The following is a 25,859-nucleotide window of genomic DNA, read 5'->3' on the forward strand; positions in this document are numbered from 1 at the left end:
TCTAATCATAAAAGATATGGTTGCAAGTTTTGTTGATTATTTTTAATAGAAAATATATAGTAATGAACATTCATAAATAAATACCTAAACAGACTTTTTATTTTATTTGTGTACTTTTTCTTTTTTTTTTTAATGGTATACCCTTGTAGGCCACGCGACCTCTCACGTCACTTTTAGATACGCGACTACTCACTACTGTAAGGTTAAAATTGTGGTTAAAATGTTATAGACATTTTTCTTTAAATATAATATTTTTGTTTTTCATTCGTTTGCTACACAGGTTTGCTAAATACCTATCACTAAACGACTCCCCTCTACGTCTTCTTTAAAAAATCGTTGACGTTAATGACGTCGAAGAGCTAAGTGTCATTTGTCAAGTGTCAAACTCAATATTTTGTCAAACATTAATTTACATTTACGAATTAATTCAGTCAAAGTATATACGATAAACATGTGCCGTGTGGGTATAAAAAGATCGTGATTGATGATAGAAATTTAGTATAAACCTTAACTTGAGATGTTTTATGTAAATAGTACTTAACAAGATAACTATTGACTTAAAACCGTTAGGTCTATTTATCCAAAAATGTTACCGGGATACGGTGCTGTTACACAAGCCCTTTTGGGCACGCTTCTGACGTGGGGGTTGACTGCAGCTGGGGCCGGTTGTGTGTTCTTTATAAGAGGGAAACATGTGAGAAAACATACCTTTTGATTTGTTGTTTTACTTGTTAGTGCATGAGTTACAATGCTATTTTTCAATTCCAGAGGAAATTACTAGATGTATCTTTGGGATTCGCTGCAGGTGTTATGACTGCCGCATCCTACTGGTCTCTGTTAGAGCCTGCAATAAAGATGTGTGAAGAATCAGGCATGTACGGTGATGAAGGACAGTATGCCTTTTTGCCTGTAGCTGGAGGCTTTTTGTTTGGAGCAATATTTGTGTTTGGCACTGACAGATTCTTGGACTATTTAGGAATTAGTTCCACTAATATGATGATAAGTGAGTATTGGTTATTTTTTTATAAAATGATAAAATATACTACTAACATTAAGGAACTATCCATTTATTATAAATTATAATTCCAAGGCCTGATACAATTCCCATGAATATTTAATTTAATTTAATTTATAAAATAGTTGGGCAATAGTGAATAATGAATATAATTAAATTAATAATTTGTGTTTTATCATCAAAATATAGTTTATTTTACCATTAGTCAAGTATTAACAAAATAATAATAAATGTAAAACAAACTAAAAATAGGACAGGAAAGGCAATAATAATAAACTTTCTTTATTAGACATGATTTTCACTAGATTAAAAAAAATATGTAATAAATAAACTTTGAACATCCCTGAGAATAAGCGATTATTTAGCTTGTCCGAGCTTTGACTTGGTTTACAAGAATTCAAAAATAAATCAACAGAAATCCAGATTCATAATAGTGAAGGAATTTTTGACATTGAGCAAAAAGTTTTGAGTGAAATTTTATAAATAAAAACTAAAAACTTATTGTGTAGGTAAAGGTAATCTATAGTAAATTTTTGTTATGATTTCCTTTTTTAGCATGATCAGTAATTCAATCACAGATCAATCAATTTATATTTTTATATCAAATAAAATTGCGGTTAAAAATATATTAAAATTATATTTTATCTATTGTTATGATTAATTAGATCTACATTAAAACAGTTTATTATCTGTATCTATCATCTATTTTTGATTCAATTTAATATTATGTATTGAACAACTTTTAAAGGCATTTAATCTTTTGCTTATTCGTAGGGAATCTAACTAGCCCTAACTTTTATTTATTTACTAAATTACTAGTTGTGCTGCACAGTTTCACCCGCATTGCTCCACTTCTGTTGGTCTTAGCGTGATGATATATAGCCTATAAGCCTTCCTCGATAAATGCGCTATCTAACACCAAAATAATTTTTCGAATCAGACTGTAATTCCTGCCCCTCTAGCCAAGTGGCTTTCTGTTAGCGTAGCGTTCAATAGATTAGACTACGAATGTATGAGATTGACGTAGGCTGTAGATAAACGTATCTACAGCTTACGTCATTCTCATACATTCATAGTCTATTCTATTGAACGCTACGCTAACAGAAAGCCACTTGGCTAGGGGGGCTGAGATTAGCGTGTTCAAACAAACAAACAAACTCTTCAGCTTTATGATATTAGTATAGATTATTATTTATTATACATACATTATATTTTTTCTATAAAAGCAGAAACATGACTTGACTCCAGTTAGTCTAACTTTGTAGTCACTCAGTCTGCTAATTTCATTTATTGTTTAACCTCAGAACAAAGAAAATGATAAATAATGATGTAAAGTTGACCGCACACAGCTGAATACCTTTTCACTTAGCATTGCCAAATACCTATTGTTTGCAGAGGTGTTGAAATTTGGCAATCACCTCTATTCAATACAGTAAACAATAACTTAAATAAGAACCTTAATTTTAAGATATAAAAATGGCCCTGTTATAAAATGAGGAAATTAAGTAATAAAAAATTCTAGTTAATGAGACAAGGTTATAATAGATATTATAATTTTAATAATTTGTATATTGCATCCTTAAAAATGGGGAGCATACCAAATGTGTTTGTTGATACTTTTACAAATTAAATTTCTTTACCCTTCATAATTATTGTGACAACCAGGATATAAACTATTATTTGTGTTAACTGAACTTAAAGTTTTTTTATGAACCAATAAGAAAATCTTTTTCTATTTCTTAAATTACTGCATATTAAAGTGGTAATCTGAGATCTAAAATAATCTTTATTTTTTTGTATTGTTCTAGGTCATTTTAATTAACGCATTATTAATTATTTTTATTGAAAAATACTACCTACTTGTATTAAAAACGTAAAAAAAAACTTGAATATAATACATAGGTATAATATATAAAAATATGCCATTGTAAAAATGGATTACTTTTCAATTGTTAATCCAATTTCAAGGTACCTAATTAAATATCAACAAGAGCTTTATTTATAGACTGCAGTAATATAATATGGTGTCATCATTTCTTTAAAATTTAAGTATTTTTTCGTTTGCCAAGGTCACATATTTTGGCCTTGCGATAATATAGATAATAAATAAAAGCAAATAATTTAATTCTCAAACAGACTACCACATATTAACATAATTTTTAGTATAAACTAAGTTTATATATTTTAATATGTTTATGGCATAATTATATTGTATAGTAAACAGTTTCATTTGCCTCTTTGATAAAAACATTTACACTATATGATACTGTTTTATTGTTTTTTTTTTAATTTTAACCAAGTTGAGAATTATTTTAAAACAAATAATGATTACTTTTTCTAATAACATTCTTCGTGAAGGAATAATATAATATGTATCTATAAAATTAACCAATTTAAATATTTTGTGATTTTTTTTATATTCACACGAAATGATTATTAGTTCCATAGCGGGTTTTGTAAATCATTTAATTTAAAACAAATGACGTCTTAATCAAAAGGTCTAAAATAGAATTCAGAGGAGCAAAAATAATTGATTGAATAAATTATGTGAATGATGAAAAAGTTTGCGGAAAATACTTTTTAAAATTGTATCTGGGTATTTTGACAAGAAGATGGCAGAATTTTTTTTTTCGAAAAGAGTTGGGTGATTGAATACACCATAAGTTTACTTACCTACTATAACAGTATATCTACATAGACATCATATCAAATGAATGGTAATTTATTTTAATTTGTATAATTATCTATTTTATTGGTACTTGAATTGAAATTAAAAATGGAATAGTTATGTCTTACATGAAACCTACAATATCGTAGTTAATGTCTAAATTAGATAATGTACATTTTCGTCTACTTTCTCATTTTCAAAAATTGTTTTCCTCGAATATATGTGTTCAATGTATCTATAGGTATACCTACTATTCAGATCTATACTAATAACTAATATTATAAAGCTGAAGAGTTTGTTTATCGAGGTAGGTTATATGCTATGATATATCATCACGCTAAGACCAACAGGAGCGTTGCAATCCGGGTGAAATCGAAGAGTATTGTAAATGATAACAACGCCATTTCGAGAGTTAATCGAAAATACAAACTCTCGAGGTGATTAAAAGTTCATTGCTATTTGCTATCGCCTATTATAATTATTATAGTAGTCATTTTAATAGGCAACATTTGACGTCTATCAGTTTTATCTTCATAGAGAGGTGAACTGCTTAAAAACGTCGATTAAAGGTGATTAAGGTGAAATAATCGATACGGACTTGAAACATATTATGTCAATTTTAAAAATTATCAGGCAAATCCCTGTCCCAGTAAACTATATTCTTTCGAAAATTTAAGGAGCAAAATAAGAAAAGTATCTAATGTATATAATTAAAAAAAATGCAATCATTCAAATGAACTATGTACATAGTTAACTTTATAGGTATTTAATTAAAGAGTACCTAGTAAATAAAATCATGTTTTAGTATAAGTTTAATTTATGGTGATAATTATTCACAAGTAATCATTGCATTCGATTCTAGATATTAGCTTTCGATTTTTAGAGTAACATCTCTAGTTTGACTCTAGCATTTAAAAATAAAAAGGTTAACTGACGCAACATTGCAACGTCAGGTTTTTTTAATCATAAGTAATTTATTATGTTTAGAATGGTTTATTAGTTTAATCAAATCTTAAACTTACTCCCATCAGTCGTTATTACTATAAATATGTAATCGTAATTGAAGAAAGTTAAACAAATGTGCAGTTTTACAAAACGAAATAATGTATATTATATTTTGTATAACGAAATGTTATATTTTGTTGAACTGTCAAATGTTACTATTAAAATGAGTATGGAGTACTCATAATGATTATTATTTTTTTTAATGTATAAGCTTTATTATGTGCCAATTCTGCTAATTGCTTACGCTTACTGAATTATTCAGACAAGCAAATCCCACTGTAAATGAGGAAACTAACTAGTGTAGGTATTTTATTTGCAACTGTCGCGATAAACCAATATTTCAAAGCATATCTCTTAATCAAATGTGATCAATTGAACATACAAAGAAAACAAGATCTATTTTATTTTATGATTTATATTTATACATGTATTATATTATATCTTATCAAATATGTTAGGATAGCTACGACTCGTGTATAATCGTACTTATACTGTATGCCATTTAATATTTCATTTTTAACAGTCCCACTTTAAGATATCATGATTGCATTACCCTCAATTTAAATTACGGAAAACAGGTGTCATATTACATCAAAAGAATTCCACTGTATGTTAATATTATTTGTTATTAATAGGCTATCAGAACTTCAAACTTGAAAACCGTAGTCGAGGGCCTAGTTTAAACGCGTCGCGACTATTTATATGCAAAAAAGTATATTTTGACACATTAGCATATTTTGTCGATAAAATATGTATGTATAATATACCTGTATGTTTGATGAAAATTACGGAAAACAGGGTTAGAACCGCTTCCCGAACAAACTAAAATAAATAATGCGGAAATATTTAAATTAAACACCTGTATTTTGAATAATATAGAGCATATAATATTCGCATCGGATATAGAAAACATGATTTATTTGAACTTAATAAAGATATTTTAGATCAATCAATAAAACGAACCATTCATAATCATGCCAGAGAATGCTTTGAAAGTAATTTATCTTTTGCAATTTGCATCTCTTAATTTCTTTGATCTATGTTTCCCTGTTATCATGAAAGCTCTCGACATTTGATTTACTGCCTATTTGCATTAAGCGATAAGTAGGCTTGTATTAATATTGTTATATAGAAATACATATACTATCATATACGTAGATATTGGACATTATTAATATGTATTTATTCGTGATCTAAACAAGTTGGCACATATTTTTATCAAATCATAAAAACGAGTTATCTGTACTTATAACTTCCTAACATTGTTGTAGGTTTGGTTAACACAGCTTATTTGTACAAAAATAAAATTGTTTACTTTAAATATCGATCATATGACTTCGTCACACTTTGTTTAATTTTAAAACCGCTTTGCAAGAGATTTTTATCGCAAAATGTTTGAACGATTAATTGATATATAAGATTATCGATAATGTAGAGTACGTTTGAAGTTTATTTTAATTAAAATCCATTTTAATTTGTTTTATATGACATATAAAAATGCACGTAAACGAAGTGGCCCGCAGTCAGTAATCTAGTTATTGCAAATTTTTCAACTGTGTAAATAAATTAAGGCCCGCTTGTGTTTATGGTTGAAGTGGCAATGTCTAATAATTATATTTTGACATTGTGATCATTGAAATTCTCCTACCTAAATAAAGAAATATACGATATTCCAAGATCACCTTGTTATTTTTTTTATTTCATTAATGAAATACATAATGAACTAGGCGTTTTAACTATGGTCGCGGAAGAATTCCAACCAATACCCGCGGCCCCATCATTAAAGCGGCTCGACGGAACACAGTGGGGTTTTAGTCGGTAGGAATCCGACATAACCCACGGCTCCTTCCCCGGGGGCAGTGGGTATCTTTGGAAGATTTCCCCACTATAAAAAAAAAGGCGTTTTAACTATGCATCTTTTTGTCATAGGTACAAAACAACAAAATATACAATAAAAACAAATGTTCAAAAATTAAAGTTATAGAAATTGCGAAATATTAAACCTACGATATTGAATGTTATCTGTAGGTCTAGGATTTTTTTTATTATATATAATTTATACCATTCAAGTATCGGTTGGCTAAAAAAGAGGAATTGCATTTCACTATATTAGTTAACGATAAAATAATTGTCAGGTTTTTTATATTTAGTATAAATAAAAATCAATTGCGTATCAATAATAACATGTCCAATATTTGTCGATACGATAAAGTCAACCTGACCGTGCCTACTTATTGAATTTTTATAACCCCAGTAATATTCGGAAATTTCACTAATGTGTGACCTACAAATAGTGAACCCTTTTGCTAAGTATATTAATTGTAACACGTTCGTTCCAGCAATCACCAAAAGCAAAGACTCCAAAGAGAAGTTAGAGGATTTGGAAATGATGACGGCGCTCAACAGGCGGCCGTCGAACCCGACCGTGGTTACCATGGAGACACAGCCGGCTGAGTTCGCGGACTGCATATCGAATCAGCACACGGCACAAAGACGGCGGGGGCATCATCAGTCGCAGAATTCCCTTGTGAGTAGCATAGTGATAATATGGGTTAAACTGTTCACGGGTGAAGTCATTCACTTGCTATCAGCTGACAAGTCTCTTCATCTATAACAGTGGCAAATTTAATTGATATTTAGTTCATACACGTTACGAAATATGTGAATTCATTCTCACATCTTGTACCTCTTAGTGATAGTGGTTGATGACTCACTAGAATTTTTAGTAACATTTCTGTTTTGTGTTTTGTCAACTGAAATTTGGTTTGTAGTTATATCCCTGCATAATAAGGAAATTTACTTCTGGAAAGTTGGAAACGTGCAGAATGGTAGTGCATATATTCTTCGTATTTGATATTCAATTCATCCTTAGAGAATATCCCGTATCCACTACCATTTGCTGATATACACATGGAACGTTCCAGAAAAACGAAGTCGGCGAAGGAGACCGACGAGATAGCATCAGCCGCTCGCTAGAAGCACGCCAGTCGCAGTGGAAGAGGATAATGCTTCTGGTCGTGGCCATCACAGTACACAATATACCAGAGGGTCTGGCGGTGGGAGTCGCGTTTGGCGCGTCTGCTTCATCGTCTAAAGCTTCCTTCCAGAGTGCCAGGTATGTGAAATACTGTGAGGGCGATGTTTTCTCCCGGAACAGTCTGGTATTCGTAGTGGAAGTAAATAATGCTTCTGGTCGTGATCATTATTGTTAACCATAAAGCGAAGAGAGGTGGTAGCCCTTTTGCAGAGTTTTTTTGCTTTTCAGAAAGCCAGGAATGTGAAATTACCAAAAAAAGTTACCATACTATGACTTGGCACACAGTTTTAGAGAATTTGCTTCTGTTTGGAATGTTGTGACGGTTATTGATATAAACGAGATAAATATACCATATTATCGGTATTTTCTCAACATTTGCCTTTCGTTTTATGTTGTGTGTATAAAAGTCCTGCAATACTAAAGATAGAACCAAAAATATACCAAAGACCTTTTCTAACTAACTTGAAATATCCTTACACCTTTGGTATTATCGTCTATTTTTAAAACTTCATATTTGTACTGCTTCCTTTTTTCAATGCTAAGATTCCCACCAATTTGACAATAATAACGTACACATATATAAATATATTTTACAGCGAGCGATTGGTAGCTTAGTTGTGATCCTCTGATTTCAATAAAACAAATTGGAAGATCCAAAATAAACAAAAAAAGTGTTTTCCTCTGCTTACTTTGACGATATAACCTCGCATTACCCACATCACCTATTGATATAATCGATTAAGGAAAAATGTGAGGAAACCGGCCTGCAGATGCAAAATGTTTGTGTTTATTCATGGAATACTTTAGTCTTTAACTTTATATCGATTCTAAGTGTATTTGCAATTCACATTTAATACATTGAATGTTCTGGAATACAAAAAAACAAAATCAATTCGTCATGCATTTAGTCGTAAATACGATGACCTTTACATTAATGCAAAACAATACCTACAATATGCCATACCAAGATCTAAGTCCCATAAGGTATATTGTTTACGCAAAAAATATGCATTTTGGTAAAATATTTAAAACGTTTTGAACATAATAATGACATCAGTGTTATGGCATTTTATGTACATCACTTGAGGAATATAATCCAAATAAGCACATTGAATGTATCTGTCGTGGTCATATCGTAGACTAGCTGTTGCCCGCAGCTTCGCCTGCGTGGAAAAGATTAATTTACATGATACAAATTTTCATCCCCTATTTTACCCCTTTAGGGGATGAATTTCCTAAAATCCTTTCTTAGGGGACGCCTACGTTATGACATCTACCTGCATGCCAAATTTCAGCCCGATACGTCCAGTGGTTTGGGCTGTGCGTTGATAGATCACTATATCAGTCACCTTTGAGTTTTATATATATAGATTTGATCATTTCATGATATGAGTGGCCATTTCACGAAATGGTCGCATATCGTGAAATGGCCAATTTAGTTTGGCCACATCATGATGTGGTTTGGGCAGATCAATGATAAGAAATCGTTTCACGATATGGCCAATTAACGCATGGTTTTTTCATGAAATGACCAAAATTATTTGATCATATCGTAAAATAGTTACATTAATCGTTGGTAGAGGCGCTGCAAGCTCTGTGTTTATGTGATAAGATGGCGGACGCTGGCGAAAATTAAATTATTCGCAGTTAAACTTCATAATTCGTTTAATAACAATATTATGAAGAAAGTCATAGCAAAGAATTTACGACGAAGAGGTACGAGTACTATGGAAAATGTGGATATCTTATATGTATTTAAGAAAAAATGCGACTTAAATAAAATAATTTAAGAAACTACTACTATATTATTATAATTGTTTGTTTTTTAAAAAGCGATCCGCTTCTGGCACTCGCCGGCCGCTGCCGCGGCACGCTCGCTATGCTCGCTCGGCTCGTGCGTTGTTTATCAAAGTGTAACCTAACCTAACCTAATTGTTTTCTATTGCAAAAACGATTCGCTTCTGGCATTCGCCGGCCGCTGCCGCGGCACTAACTTAAATGACATTAAACAAGTTTTTAGAATATAGTTATTCTGAAATTTTTTAATATTTTATGGACTCTTTATATTTTATACGATCTGGCCAAATGTGGATGACTAAATCGTGAAACGTTGACGATTTAACGATCTGATCAAACTATGTTGGCCATTTCACGATATGCGACCATTTCGTGAAATGGCCACTCATATCATGAAATGATCAAATCTACGATATGACCACGACAGAAAAAATGATTTTGCACTACTAACATGACATAAAGATGTTATTTTTGTCATTAACGCTTTCAGGCTAATAATGAAACGCTTCTCTTCGTTTTCTTGACTTTTTACTGGTGCCTAGTTTCTCATATTGTTGTTTTTTATTTTTATGTGATTGCATCGAAATAAGCGCCATCTTGTAGTTTATGTCAGTGTCAGATTATCTAAATACTACTGCCATCTATTGTAGATTGCGGAAACTATTTAGCTATCGTAATATTGCTTTTACTATGAACTGTACTGTTTCATACAGTTTACCCATAGAGGGCAGTAGATGTGTCGTAATCGAAAGGTGCAGGCTTACTATTCATAGATTTCCTTTTATGGTATTGTTGGCGTTTTTCATAGACAGGAATTTCCTATTCTAAATTTATTTTTTAAATTTTTCATAAATAATTAACATCCATAATTATTCAGTACTTATTTTCCAACTTGGCCATTACATAAATAAACAAAACTCATGCCACACAAACTGGTAAGTGGTGCCTATTGCATTGCAAACTGCGCAAATTCCTATATCACACCCTTCGACTTTTTAACAGTGAAAAAAAAAAAACAAAAACATTTTAAAAATATTCAACGAATGCGGTACTAGATAAAGTTCAACATGTAAGTTGGTCGCCATTTTGTTACGTCAGAAGTAACGCGAGGCACCGGAGGGCGCCGGCATTGGTGCAGGAATTTCATTGATAACTCGGAGCGAGCGGGATGAAACTAGTTGCACTATGGACCCACCGTTAACTGGATTCCAATTAGTAGTTTGTGCGTCGTAGGGTCACATTCGTTCCTTTGAAGAAGTTTCTGTTGTGCGCTCCGACACGTTCGCCTATGACGTAGTAAACGAAATACGTTTCGAATTTTGTTTTTGGGATTCGTTGTTGCTATCGAATAAACGTATTTTTAGCGTTTTGAGTGGTTTGCGTATACATTATCTAAATATGAAGGGCCTTCTGTTATGTCGTCTTTTTAACATAAGGGTTTAATTTCTTACAAATTTTCGCCGTACGCAGCACACTACTCAGTGAAGTATTAGTTCCAATAGTCCCGTTAACCCAATCATGGTTATCAAAAGTATCGAGTAAAACAAAAGCTCCAAATGAATCGTTAGCAAATCATCAGGAAACGTCGTCAGTCAGTTATCTAATGGTATTTCTGATAATGGTTTGTTTGGCAGGAGCCGTCGCACGGCCACTTAGTTCGGGGTGATCCGACTGGCTAGAGTTAATTTCGAAACGTTTAACGCGCTGTGTCAGTGCTAATTAAAGCTGACACACGCTACTGGCTGAAATTCTCTTCGAATGTTTCCGTTTGATATGTGAACATTATTTGTGTGGGATTGTTTTTGTAGTAATCGCAGAGATGGTGTGGGAAGGGTATCGTCCCTTCTAGATCGGTAAGAAAAGTGAGAAAGGAAAATAGTTGATGAAAACATATATATAACGTTTTAACGTTATCAGTATTATATTATTGTATTAAGAATAATTTTCAAAGTTTTTCCCACATTACCTTAAAAGGTATTAACATTGCAATCGTTTATTATTCTACACTAAGTATCACATCAATGAAATCACTATGAAGGAATGTCGTCGTCATTGATTATGGTCTCTACCATGGAATTTCATACAAGGTGAATCGGTCAGTTAGTCGATATGACGTTTACGTTGAATCACTGTTATAATCATGGTAATTAGCTGAAATATTTATAGCGTTCCAATCTCACAGAGGCGGATTGTTTGTTTTTAGTTTTGACTTCATATTTTGAATTATATTTGTTTACGTGTTCATTCGCCTTGGAATAAAAAGTTAACAGTGGGAATAAGACACGCTTTCAAATTTGGTAATCAACGTTTTTTTCGTTATCAATCTTGCAGAAATATGTCGATCAGTTGTAGCCTGTTCGAATATAGATAGAATGAATTCCAAATAATCGTAGCTACAATGAGAAGTTTCAGTCAGTTCTTGTCTTAGAATTAAGGAGTAGTAGGTACCTATAGCTGAAGTGACGCAGCTCCAGTAACTAATTATAATAATACCTACTATACTAGATATAACTTTTCTAAAAATAGAAGTCGCCCTCCCACATATATAATTTCGTTCGTAACTTTTCAGTCATAACTCTTTGTCGTTGGTGTTTAGGTAATGTATGGAGCTATTTTTATATCATTTAGGGTCAATAGAATTGAATTTATATTTTTTGGTTTTTATGGCATTCAAATGCTTTATAAATATAAATTTATAAAGAATAGAAAAAATTCGATCACACCACATTACTCGGGCGGGTCACGAGTGGCTGAGTTGGTTAGGCATCCGCCCCGGAATGGCGCGAAGGATGCGGGTTCGAGTCCCGCCTCGTGATCGAATTTTTTCTATTCTTTATAAATTTATGTCAATAGAATTGGTTAGAATATTTTAATGTTGATACTTGCCACCATCTTCAGATGAAACAGGACCTCAGAGACATTCCGATACATCGGAATAGGAATCTGTGTAGTTTTTCAGATGAAAAGGAAAACCATCGTACTCCAATGGATCATTTGCATGATTTCGTCATGGAACAGTGCTGGAGAATCAAGGAATGTTGGTGTTAGCGGACAAATGTCGTGTCGGGGGCAACGACCCGCCACCGCCAGTCTGCCGACACAGCCATCCGATGAAACTATTTCACTGAAAAATCCGGCGCGCCGTATCATTGAAGTCAACCTTGACGATTTGTCGCGTCGTCTGCGTAGCCGCGTGGGTGCAAGGCCTCGTCCTAGTTCGCTGAATGATCGTACGTTTCGTTACGATTTTTTGTCTCTAGGACAAAGAACTCGCTGAAATCTATACTGTAGTCTTGATGGGACCTGGTTATCATAAGGGATGACACGAAAATTCTGCAATGTTTCATAAGCGTGCAATATTATTTGTAATTATATAGACCAAACCTTCTGCCAAGGGTTGCACTGAAAAAAGTTCACATTAAAAACTTCCCGCAATAGCTTGGACTCTTAGGAGATATAACTGTTTTGTATGGTCCAGAGGAGATTATGGGTGTTGTGATTCTAATAATTATTAGAATCAAACAGACAAACATGGTTATTAACTAGAAGTTCTGAGCTATGGGCGACAAATATCGCATATTTGCAATTTATTTCTATATTTACTGTACCGTCGATGAAGACTTGATGTTAATTCGACTGTTAGTCCCAATATTTCAGACTTTATTGTTAATAATATACGAAAACAACTATACATGTGTTCACACTTCTGTAACACGTGTAATTTGTATGTTCACGAGTGCCTTAACGTATAGAAATTGTCAACGTAAAAAATATGCGCATAATTGAATTATATCTTACACATACATTTTTCTATATAAATCAGTAAATAAATTATTAAAATTGGCGATTATATTTAAGAATATGTTTTTTTTTTCAAATTGCGCAAGTTAACAGTCATTTTATTTAAATTGAAAATATACCTTGAATGTAGGTAGAAGTAATTTATGCATAATTTATTTATTAATGGATAATTAAAAATGTCGATTTCCGTTTTCAGAGCTTTTTTTTTTCAAATTGCGTATTTATATATCAATATAAAGTCAATTAAATATCTATTAACTTATGAGCCTATAAAAAGATTAAATTGTGACTGATGTTGTAGATAAAGATAAAAGAGTAATTCTAATTAATATTATTTATGTATTTTGTTATTTTAAAGAGTGAGCAAAAAGCTTTGTCACTTTCACAATTAGCAGTAGACGAATTCACAGACAAATAGATCACTCAAAATAAATATTTACGCTGTAAGCAATGAGAGCCGTTCGATCTATTATTTCCATGAAAGTTGCCAATCTGAGAAGTGTTTGCCATTCTCAAAATGATATATTGTTATTGCTACATATAAAAAATCCGTTATTATGCTACGTAACTTTTAATTTATAAATGATTTTAAATAAACTAAGTATTGATTTTTTATATATAGGAAGGTAACGTTCGTACTACATTAGAGATTTTTCACAATCTTTAGGAGCGAACAAATATGTCCGATTATATAATAAGAATTCAATATTCAAATTCGTCAGCACGTCCCAAATATAAATAATATCAGTCTGTATGAACGAATGAAGCAAATTTTAATGGAAGGATGCTCTCACAGACGTTTGTTAATGCGATAAGGGAATTGACAGAGGCCTGTTGTAGTTAGTCGGCCGTTCCACGTAATCGTACAGGTAAAGTGACCGCGTTGCATGCCTCGAGGTGGCCGGCGAAGGGGGGTGGCGCCCGAGCCCCGAATATAATGGGAGTCGGCAACCGCTTTGTACCCACCGCTGTTATTATGCAGATTAACACCGGCGGGAATTTGTTCAAATATCGTAACAAGCTCCCTCCCGGCGCCGGCGCCGATCGCGTTCTTGTAATTTACGATTCAGAAATAATCTGCCTTCACTCGAACGATTTTTAAGCCATTTCGCTGATTTTGTATTACACCCCGTTGAGAGGAGCAATTTGTGCCCGCTCTCAATGGATTTTTTACGTTGATAGCGGTCAAATTGCATGGGTACTTGCATTGTACGAACCGCATTTAAAAGCTATACGGGCAATTTGGTTATTGCAACACTATATTATTATGAAAAAAGAATTGGGCTCTACATTGTAAACAAACTGTCTTTTGTTTTCAATTGAATCAAAATAATTAAAAGATACCATTTTAATACAACTAAACACAATTGCAATATATTCAGCTATTTAATCAATAATGAACATAATATAAAATGAAGACATTAATACGGGTGAAATTTGCAACAGCAATCCTATTGAAGGGCACATTCGAGTTGATAAGTGTAAATGCTGGGAACGGAGCGGGAGGGACGCGAGGTTGTGTCCGGTCGCATTCCTCCTTAGCCTCCGAGCCCCCTCCCCCTCCTGGCCCCTCTCCCGCCTCGCCCGCCTCTCGACTGCATGCCGAACTTTCTGCCGCTTTCCCAACGGGATGGAATGCCGCCTAATTCCTATAACACGTCTACTAAAGTATGCTATTTTATATCGCCGTCCTCTTTTATATCGTCAGATGTTTGATGAGTCTTGTTATATGTTGGTATTTGAGTTGTGATTGATATGTTAGTAAATGTGGAAAATTTTGTAGTAATTCGACTGAGAATTTCAATGAATTCCTTTCTTTCAATGGACTACCTGTTTCAGTCTTTGAAATGTCTTTTGTCCTGCAATATGAATTTACCGCGCGACGCTCTATTTTCACTGCATTAATTTCACAGTACATTCTCATCGACTCAGATAGTTGATGTTGTTACTAATTTGTATAAACGGGTAAGTGTGACATAAAATTCAGTCGATGCACGTGTTTTTACACACGCGTGCCCTGGTGCATGACCCCGGTGGAATGTACCACGTGCACTAGCCAATGGAATGCGCAACTGTTTACATTTTGTTTGTTTTTTCTTTGAAAACAATAGCTTTTCAAATTGTTCAATATTCCTTTCTGTGGTAGCCCTCAATGCCGAGTAGCTCTTGTTTAACCTACAAAATCACCATAGATTCACATTCCTTTCTCTTTGTACTTACTATTCTTCTTAGTCGAATTGATTGGTATGTTAGAACCAAATTACCATTATGCCATTGCAATTATTGATCTTCATACAGTGATATTTATGTAGGTATGTTGCAAAAGTTCAAAACCGTCCCTCTAGTCGCATAATATGTAATATATTACTTTGTTGTATGAATTACACAGTTAGTTCTTAAATCACCTTGAAGCTTTGTTTCCTAGTCTAGATTAACCGAGCTTTAATTAAAACCATTAACGTTACCTATAAAGACTGTAAAATTGGACAATTCGATAACCAGAAACGAATCAAATCAAACGGACGCATTCCGCGATTCGAGTTCCGCTCTCGAAATAGAGGAGTTTACAAAACGGAGTGGTCATAAAGCGAAGGATATTAGGAAGCAAGGCACGGCATGCCGGAAAGCGCGTTTCCGGAAGATGTGCGCTGCCGATGCTCTAGATGCGCTTTTACGATTTCCTGCGCGCCCGCGCCGGACGCCGCCTCCTTACCGAACGGCGCTAATGACTCATCTACCACGATTGGAGCCAATTCATACTACAAACCCATAATCGGCGCGATAGTGACACTATTGCAAAAGGCATAGCCCCGCATTAAACTGACCCGACGTTTTGCAACGTGCCAATTTTTTATACCTCGCCTATTCGTTAATCGAGAATTAACCTTTAGCTTTAATCGTCATCGTGTTCGATACATTATCAGATAAAATTTTACAGCACACTCGGCGCGGTGACATTTATTATCCGTTCCAGAGTTGCAAACTTATTGCAAATGTGCAATAAATAATGCCGGTAACTGAACGTTATTGATAAAACGTATAGCACGCTTGCGTAAACGGCTTCAATTAAATGTGCATTTCCTTTTTCATAGCTAGAATTGCATACGTCAAGTGCATTTCAAGAGAATCGAGAGGTTGATTGCATAAACTCGTCGTTCGTCACGGCAGGCGCCGGCCGCGTCAGTCGTGCATATTCGTACGTCATCGCGGTGCCAATAAATGCGCCAATTATTTCTACCAATTGCACGGTATTGCTTATTTCGAAATCGCAATGGCTTCATATTTAATGGTTTGTTATGATATTCTTGATGAACAAATGTTTACTATGCTCGAGTCTCGAGTAACTTGTGTGTACAAAATATAACGTAATGAAGAGACTGTTAAGAGAGTCAGTACAATATTCTCTTAAAAGTTGATTTATTTATAGAATTAAAACTTTCACCAGAAAAATTTACACTCCAATGTAGTCGCAGATTGCCAGTTGCATAACGTCAATAACTCCAAGTAAAAAATAAATGATTCTTAAGGCTCGTTACGTTGAGTATCAAATTATTCCAAGATATTATGATATCGATGCATCGAAAAGGTTAATTTATGAATCGATTAAGTTTGCCGCAATTTGGACACAAGCCTGTTTCATTCAAGAGTTCAAAGTAAGAATGGTACAACAGGCTATTTCAAATTGTTACGGAAAATACAATATTCATTAATGAGAAATACTTGAGTCATGATTGTTTATACTGGTTCTTGTTTTATGCATCGTTTTACCCAGTAAGTCTGTGAATACACTCTACTTTTGATTCATTTTTATTACACTTAATTTGGTAAAAGATTTTTTTTTTATTGCAAACAAAGCATTTACTATTTATTCTACTCAACAAAACATTTATGATTTATCATATATATTCCTTAAGTATTTATTGTTTTCATGGAAATGAAATATGAAATATTAGAAACATCATAGAAGTACAAAGGTGTAATAGTTCAGGATACATCGCCTATTTTTGCAAGTGACTACTATCAAGCTAATTTTCAGTTTGTAGCTTTATTTTGATGAGACGCCCAATAATTTCGTGTACGAAAGTCTCGATTGTGGTAGCTAACAGAGATAACAAGGATAAAAATTTTTGATTTGATGGTTCTCAAATATTTATTACTAACTGAATTTTTTTTTGTTCAATCTCAAGATAATTACCTAAATTATTCGAAAAAATATTTGTCCTACAAAATCTATGGTTTGTTCAAAGAGTCCCCCTTTCCAAAGTGTATCGATAACGAGGTCATCATAAATGATTACTAACAAGCTGATTTTTTTGTTTTCACTTAGTTAATGTTTATATAATTCAACAGACATATTGTCCTACAAATTGCGTAATAAATATTTGAGAACCATCAAATCAAAAAATTTTATCCTTGTTGTCTCTGTTAGCTACCACAATCGAGAGTTTCGTACACGAAATTATTCGGTGTCTCATCAAAATAAAGCTACAAACGGAAAATCAGCTTGATAGTAGTCACTTGCAAAAATGGGCCATGTATCCTGAACTATAACGTCTTCCTTAAACATTGTTTTTCATGCAAATGCAAACATGGAAAACAAGTGCGGTAACAAACAACTCAATTAAATTTAAGGTTCCATGTTGTAGGTTGGTACTACAATTATTAAAAAAAAAATGGAAGTAGGTACCAACACAATTTCATTGTGTGTATATTTGTCCAGATGGACATTTAAAAAAAAAACATAACTTAAATATCTGATAGAGATGTACTGTGTAGTCAATAATTATCTGGGTGGTTTTTTAAATGGTTGGTTACGTTTGTAAGCGTGCACCTAAAATATTGCCTTTGCTATTGCTAATCCTAATAACTAAAAATATTAAACATGTATGTAGATCTGAAGAAAACGCTGAACATCATCTTCGGTAATAAAGCATTTAAAAATCAGAGTCATAGATTTTTGGTTGATATTCACATCATAGGAACCCCCTTCATAAATTTTTATCCTAGTTTATCCAATTTCGAATCATGTGTTCCAAGCCTAAGCGGCCAGTAATGGTAATAAGTAAATCTCGATGGAAGGTCCCGACTCCGCCCTTGACGCACTTGATGAATGGATGAGTAATGGCCACGGCATTTTTGCACGTGTCTGTTTACGACCTAAACGTGGAATGTTATTGGCATCGGCATGGCGCTATTTTGATGTATCAAATTTATGATTAAATTATGCTGATACTAATTATTGTGGTAAAGGGACAGTTTAAAGAAGGCAACTCTCATTTTTATCTGAATTAACATTTGGAATATCGCTGAAGATTTATGAAAATGAGTCTTTGAATGTGGGATGTAGGAATTTCTTGAATTTCCATATGTTTTACAATAGATAATGCTGATCTTAAATAGTTAAATATAGAACTGCAAAACTTATGATCGTAAATTTTCATCTAAGTTAGCAAACTATGCATGCCATCGATTTTTTATCCAGTGCTTATGCTTAGCTCACATGGTAATTATAGCAATTGTAAACATTTATTCATAAAACGAGGCCTTAATAAACGATGCTTGTTAGTCCTCGAAGCACAGGTAGGTACACTAGATCGTGATTAATGCTATCGAGTCATCATTGAAGCTTGCAAGGAATGTTGCAGGAGCGAAGGAAATCCGCATTGGCGCCTAGAATGCGTTGTCATACTTACCGTACTTAGGTGTACTTTGCTCTGTGATATCATACTCATTTGCATACAGGTGATTTTATCGATGATTATACTGTGACATTATTCTTGCGTTCTTCAGTTCCTGATTGGATCTCGTGACTCAGATATGAAGAGATCAAAGTTCATGAAAAATTTGAATATTGTACGTTGATCGGAATTTTGTAAACGTCTATTGGTTTAAGATTTCTTAATTAGAATAATCTATTTTTCTTTGTTAAAAATTTTCTTACTTGTATGAATTGGAATAGTTTTTATAACGACAAATGGAACAACTGCTTAGTCATTAGTTAATTTTTAATTTATCGTGCCATAATATTTAAGCCTGAATATTAGACGCAAAGTCGTAGAAACAAAATATAAAAATGTATAATCGAGACAAAATAAGTTCAAAATATAATAAATAAAAATAAAATTACATATATTTACATATTTGCCAAAAGAAGGTTATTAAAATAAGTACAGATTACGACAGCGGACCCCGCACTAGGCCCAGCCTGTCTCGTGGGGCCATAAAACGATTATACAATAAAAATGGAGGTTCACATAGGGTCCAACACGTATAATACATTAATACATGCAACTTTGAACATCAGTACGGTATGGTCTACTATTATAGTAATAATAATAGAAGTTATATTATGTTTATTTACACAATTGTACAGTTAAAGTATTCTTAGAGTCTGTTCTGTCTGATTATTTCTTATTAGTCTTTGGACCCTAGAATGCTTATTAATTTAGTTTTAATATTGAGTAATGTGTATTGCCGGAAGTTAACAAGTTTACTGAATTTGTTATCCAAGAATGGGAACATAAAATTTTGAAAACGTTTGTAAAAGCAACATTTGGTCAATGGAGTTGGTGCTCATAGCCGTTTTGATGTATTTGAGTAAAAATTAGATTTTAAGAGTTTTTTATGCATTGAGATAATTGCATGTAAAATATAAAGTCCTCTAACATTTAAAACATTAGCATCCCTGTAGAGAGACACTGTAGGATAGAAAGGGGGCTTTCGCATATTTGAAAACGATATCTAAATCTTGCTCAAATTTACTAACAATAAAATACTTAGCCAACACAATATTTTAGAACGAGACGAGCAAAATAATTTCAACGTGAAGTGTTCATGTCTATTTAAAAGTGCGATCACCGTTACATTTCCAAAAATACATATCATAGACTGTTTAATGAGTCATTTTTGGCGAGATTTCTCGCGTGCAGACAAGACGGCCTTCCTCCGATTCATCCTTATTTTTAATCAGAATGCGGCTGTGTTTACATCTTTCTCTGTATTGTGACATTTTTGGCTAGCCTCCAGTTTGTGACATTGAACAAATTGCCCATCACGTAATCAGCTATGAGACTGATAGCATAAGCAACGGGGTACTTACGAGAGCCCTTGAATCTATTTCGTGTCCCTATAAATTTCCCTCTGTTTTTTATACCTCTATAATCCATCTGCTTGAATTTGTTTCAAAATTATCTAGTTATTGAACTAACATGAATCGAAGATATAAATTGAAATAGCAAAGTACTTTATATCAAAGTTCAATTAAACTGGATTTGTTATCAAACGTCAGCTACTTAATACTTCTTTATGCTATTTACCTTAAATATACTAATGGTTATATTTAAGCTTACCATCAATAATAGTTTTGACACAACAATTGTTTAGAAAAGTGCTTAAGATAGTTAAGTTCTTCGACTCTTATTTGGCATACTTTTAAGCGGATATGAATCAGCAGAACGAGCGCCGCTCTATATTGCCGCTTTCAAATAACTGCTTGGTGAAACTCAAGCTGTAAACGTTAAGGATAAAATGTTATCACTAGCATATGCCTAAACATAAGGTTGAGTGATATTAACCTGTTTCAAGCTCGCCGGCGTCATGTCCAACCACATTCCACTTACTAGGTAATATAACTTTGTACTTGCAAGCGTAGCTGCTTTGTTATACAAATCCCTTATAGCGGTGGATTCGAGCTTAGTTTGCATGCGTTATGAATACGTTTCCTCTTCGTGTCGGGTCCGAACCGTTTTTATCTTGAAGAAGAGCATAGTTGAGCGATTGCAAGCGGTCACAACAAAAAAGGTAACGGTAATGCACCGAGCCACCTGACTCGATAAACAACCTGTGTTTCTCACAGGAAACCGGCGATCGATCAAATCACACCGACCGTATGCAAACAAACGCATGGGCACTGGGCAGATATGCCGAAGGAATGTTGGCGGAGGGAGCCGAACCGCGGCCGTCGGATGGAACGCAGCGAGGCCGGCGTCGAATCCGTGCGCGTGCTTACGAATTGCATTCCCATACAGGGTAACGGCGCTCGATTTCCTTTCTCGTTCCGACCAAAGCTCTCGTGCAGTCTCTCACTCGCGCCCCATGAATGGAGGCGCCATGGAATGCGGTCGCGTGACGTGCCCGGCGCCGACGCTGATCTTGCTGCACTTCAACATAGAACTAGTTTTATTTCATGGGCTTTGTACTTTGATATTTCAATCGATATCTTAATGTAAATCTGATGGATCTCTTTCATTCGCCCGATGGGGCCGCTCGTAAAAAATTTACTGTATAGAATTAAGTAATGGAATTCTTTATTCGGTGAAAATAAGAATAGATTTTGCGATGTAGATGTATGTTAATGTCACTGAGTAGGACATTATTTTATCCATTGTGATTCAAGCAACTGGTTCCAAATTGATAGTAGTATTACACTTAATTTACTCAATGCTCACATACAAGACCCCCAAGAGGTATAATAACAACGTTTTCACACTTAACTATAGCACAATCGCTAATTGATTGGCGGAGCTTGAGTCTCTCACATGATACATCCTTTTAATGCAATGTTGCTTAACGGTGTATCTTTATCAAGTGAGTTAATGTGATGAAAAAATACAGATTTCTTTATTTGAAAAGCATAATATTTTTCAATTAGGGTAAACCAGGCAAAAATCGAATTGTGGGGCATGTTTGCCTGGTTTACCCTATATGAATAATACAGCTATCCCAGAAAATTCTTATTTTATTCCCGTTGGTATTATTCCATGTCTGCTTTTCTCAACTTAAAGCCACCATCGTATAAGCTGGCTAAGTTCATATGACCGCGCGGAGCCGCGCGGAGCCGCGCGGTAAGAGCATTCACATGACGGCAAATGTATGCGCGGCAGTCTGGCATCAACATTGCTTAAGAATGGACGTGGAGGAGGCAATTTGCTTATGGATTTTATACCGAAGGCTGAGACGTCGCAGAAGAAGACAAAGACGATACTGGGTGCATCCCATTTTAAGTGAAAGACTTTCTTCAAGCCTGTACATTACTTTATATCCCGACCTGAGACTACATGAAGAAAAATTTTTTAACTACTTCAGGATGTCTGTTGCATCTTTTGATTTTTTATATGATTGTGTTGAGAACGATTTAAAACCCAGTGAAGATGCTATTAGATATTGCATATCACCAAAAGAAAAACTCATAGTAACATTACGGTAAGTTAATTCTTTATTACTTAAAAGAAACAACCACTAAACAAAAATCTTTAAAACGAGAAATCAAATAGATAATTTAAGAAATGAGACTTTCCAGCAAATTATATTTTAATTATTATTATTGAATAAATCCAGTTCTTGAGAATCTTCGTATGACCCGGGTGATGTTACTTGTGAAAAATTTGTGGGAGGTGAAGTGTAGGAACTAGTTGTATAACCATATTGTGATGAAGCTTCTCTATCAGAATACTGCATCGAGTCTCTATATTGAGGACTTCTGAATGAAGTTGAATAGTTTCTTGGCTGCTGTTGTGAATTATATGAAGTAGACGGGTAGTTAATGTCTCCAAATGACTGTGCTTCTGCGGATTGGTAGCGCTCTAATAAATTATACATTTCAATTTTCAACTTCAAGCGCCGGTTTTCGGAAACTTTTTTTATTTCCTTAACCAATGAAAGACAAAATAACTTATCTTCATCATCTTCTTCTTTTTTTTCTGTTACATTTTTATTACGAGCATCTATACTCCTTTCTAAAATATTTGCGAAATGCTCATCGGCTGGGTTCAGTTTATATTTCTTTCTGGGCAAATGTTCAATTGAAGATGATTTAACGTTGTTCGAATCAACATTTTCTGAAGTTTCCACTAAGTCAAGGCTATTATCAGTTACTTTTTTTGGACAACTTGTTTAAGGAATCCTAATCTTTTAAAATATCCATATGAAGTTGTTGAAGCTCCAGAACCAGATTTCAAATTTTTATTTTTTTTAAATTCTTTAACGTAGGCATCTCTTAAATTTTTCCACTTTTTCTGCAAAAATGATCCTAAAACAACAAAAAAATATTTATGTTGCAGGTACTTAGCCAGTGGTTGTTCATTAGCAGAGCTGCAGTATGGTTATAAAATTGGCAAATCTACGTTATCAGCTATAATTCAGCAAGTGTGCCAAGTTTTATGGAGAAACTTAAGAGCTATGGTCATGAGCCCACCAACTACAGATATGTGGATAGAAATATCTAAACAATTTGCCAATAAAGCCCATTTTCCAAATTGTATTGGCGCTTTGGATGGCAAACATGTTCGTTTAATTCAGCCACCACACTCAGGATCAATGTATTACAATTACAAACACTTTTTCTCGTTAGTTTTAATGGCTTTGTGCGATTCTAACTATTGCTTTATATGGGTAGACATTGGAGCTTACGGAAAAGACAGTGACTCGGGTGTTTTTAAGGAAACGTCATTTTACAAAAAACTATCAGAAAATTTGTTAAACATTCCTGAGCCCAGATCTATCACCGATAATGAGAACAATGCATTTAAATTACCATACGTAATTGTAGCTGACGAAGCCTTCGGTATGACTAAAAATCTGATGAGACCATATGGAGGTAAAATGTTGTCAAAAGAAAAAAAAATATTTAACTACCGTCTTTCTTTAGCACGAAGGTATGTTGAATGCACATTTGGAATAATGTGTAACAAATGGCGAATTTTGCACCGGCCAATAGACGTCAAGATAGATTTTGCCAATGATATCGTCAAAGCCATTTGTGTTTTACATAACTTTGTTAGGACAAGAGATGGTATAAAATCCGAGGACATGAATTGTCCAGCGCCATTACCTGACATAAATCCCACTAACACTGGACGTCCAATTCATGAAGCAGATAATGTTCGAACTAAATTTACGAATTACTTTGTAAGTGAAGGTAAATTAGATTGGCAAGAAAAATATATATAACTCTTATATAATATTATACATACCGCACCTTTAAAGTAAAACCGTTACTAAACGAAAATTTTCATGAATTGAGTTATCAATGCCATCTATGTAAAATATACGTAAACTACAACATAAACTTGTCATTTTTGTAAAATATTGTATTTTACGCCATCTAGCGGTAAATTAAAGCGTTACCTACTAAACCGAGTTATGATCGGCTCGCGAAATACAATATTGTGTCTATATCAATAAGAAGGAACATGTTCGTAGAAGAGTCATAACGGAAGTTTAAAGTAACAGTGTTATTACCTATTTGGATAAACACGGCTGTATGTCACAGAAAAGGAAAAGTGTTTCAATTTATGGTAAAGTGTTACTGGTGTTACTATAATAATATAAATCAAAATAAATAATACTGTAAATGAAAAAAAAATTACTTTCGTAAATCACGTGTCATAATGTAAACAGAGATCTATTGTTGTGGAGTGGACTGTATGAGATTTCATAACGGTTTTACTTTAAAGGTGCGTACGATTGTAACTTACCCAAGTTTTTCTTTTTTTCTTCAGAATCATTATTATTGCAGAAAATTAAAACTAATTCTTCCCAAGATCTTCTTTTTATTATTTTATTCGAATATTCCTTGGAGTTGATATTCCAGATAGCTTCTCTTTTTTCAATCTCGTCGATAAGCAAATCGATAGATATGTCGTCTTCGTCGGTGATCATATTTTCTGCAATCTATGCGACTATCCGTCTCAACACGCGCGGATCAACTGAACAGGTCGGTACAAGTTTGTAGAACTTGAAACGCGCGGTGCCGCGCGGTTTCTCGCGGTTCAAGAACCAGCGCGCGGGTCGGAGCGCGACGCGCGGTACCGCGCGGTACCGCGCGGTGATGTAAACAATACTAGCTGTTTACTTCGATCTTGTACCGCGCGGTCGAAAGATCCGCGCGGCTCCGCGCGGTCATATGAACTTAGCCTTAACTGATAGTTCAAAGATTTATAGTAAATCGTAATAAACCACTTAAGGGGAGGCACCCTAAATTTTATGTGAATTTGCATTAATATTCTGGAACCACACATACAATCAAAATAGAACTTTAGTATATGATTTATTGGGTCGTTGGTATATTTGGTATATGATTTGTTGGGTCTTTTTTTTTTCTATGTACAAGACAGTTACGTAATTGTAACATTTTCGCTCGATTCATTTTTTGTTAAAAAAATTATGCCTTTTCTAAGGATTATTACATTTTTTTTAAAGATTTACTTGGACTTTATGTCTAAAATAAATGTTAACAATAAGAAAATATAGTTTACTATCCAATCCCAAGATATTTTTTCTCTAGATCAATTATTACTTTAGTTATAAACGAAATAAGAATTGTGACTTACGAGATTTAGTTTCGAGCTCGAACGCGATCAAAGAGCGCTCGCGATATTCAAATTTATTACGGCTATGTTAGCGTCTAGCACCGTAGCGGTCTAACCGGTCTCTAAAAAAATTATGTTAGGGAGCCTCCTCTTAACTATACGTCGACATACCACACAAAGCTTATGTTAAGGCTTAGTTTATAGTTTAACATATTGTGTCTGTGATAA

At 33.9% G+C, this 25,859-nt stretch overlaps 1 protein-coding gene across 1 annotated transcript in view; it reads left to right on the forward strand.

Annotated features, from left to right (window-relative positions):
• The first annotated feature begins 395 nt into the window (after window positions 1–395).
• LOC123694404 (zinc transporter ZIP11) overlaps window positions 396–25,859 on the forward strand; it is a 44,971-nt gene continuing 19,507 nt past the window's right edge. Inside the window, exons 1-4 of the mRNA XM_045639830.1 lie at window positions 396–694; window positions 769–1,003; window positions 7,028–7,215; window positions 7,613–7,803. Of these exons, the coding sequence (XP_045495786.1) occupies window positions 587–694; window positions 769–1,003; window positions 7,028–7,215; window positions 7,613–7,803 (722 nt within the window). The 5' untranslated portion in view covers window positions 396–586. The remainder of the gene's footprint in view (window positions 695–768; window positions 1,004–7,027; window positions 7,216–7,612; window positions 7,804–25,859) is intronic.

The sequence above is a fragment of the Colias croceus genome, chromosome 9 (assembly GCF_905220415.1).
Source record: "Colias croceus chromosome 9, ilColCroc2.1".
NCBI classification, from domain to species: Eukaryota; Metazoa; Arthropoda; class Insecta; order Lepidoptera; family Pieridae; genus Colias; species Colias croceus.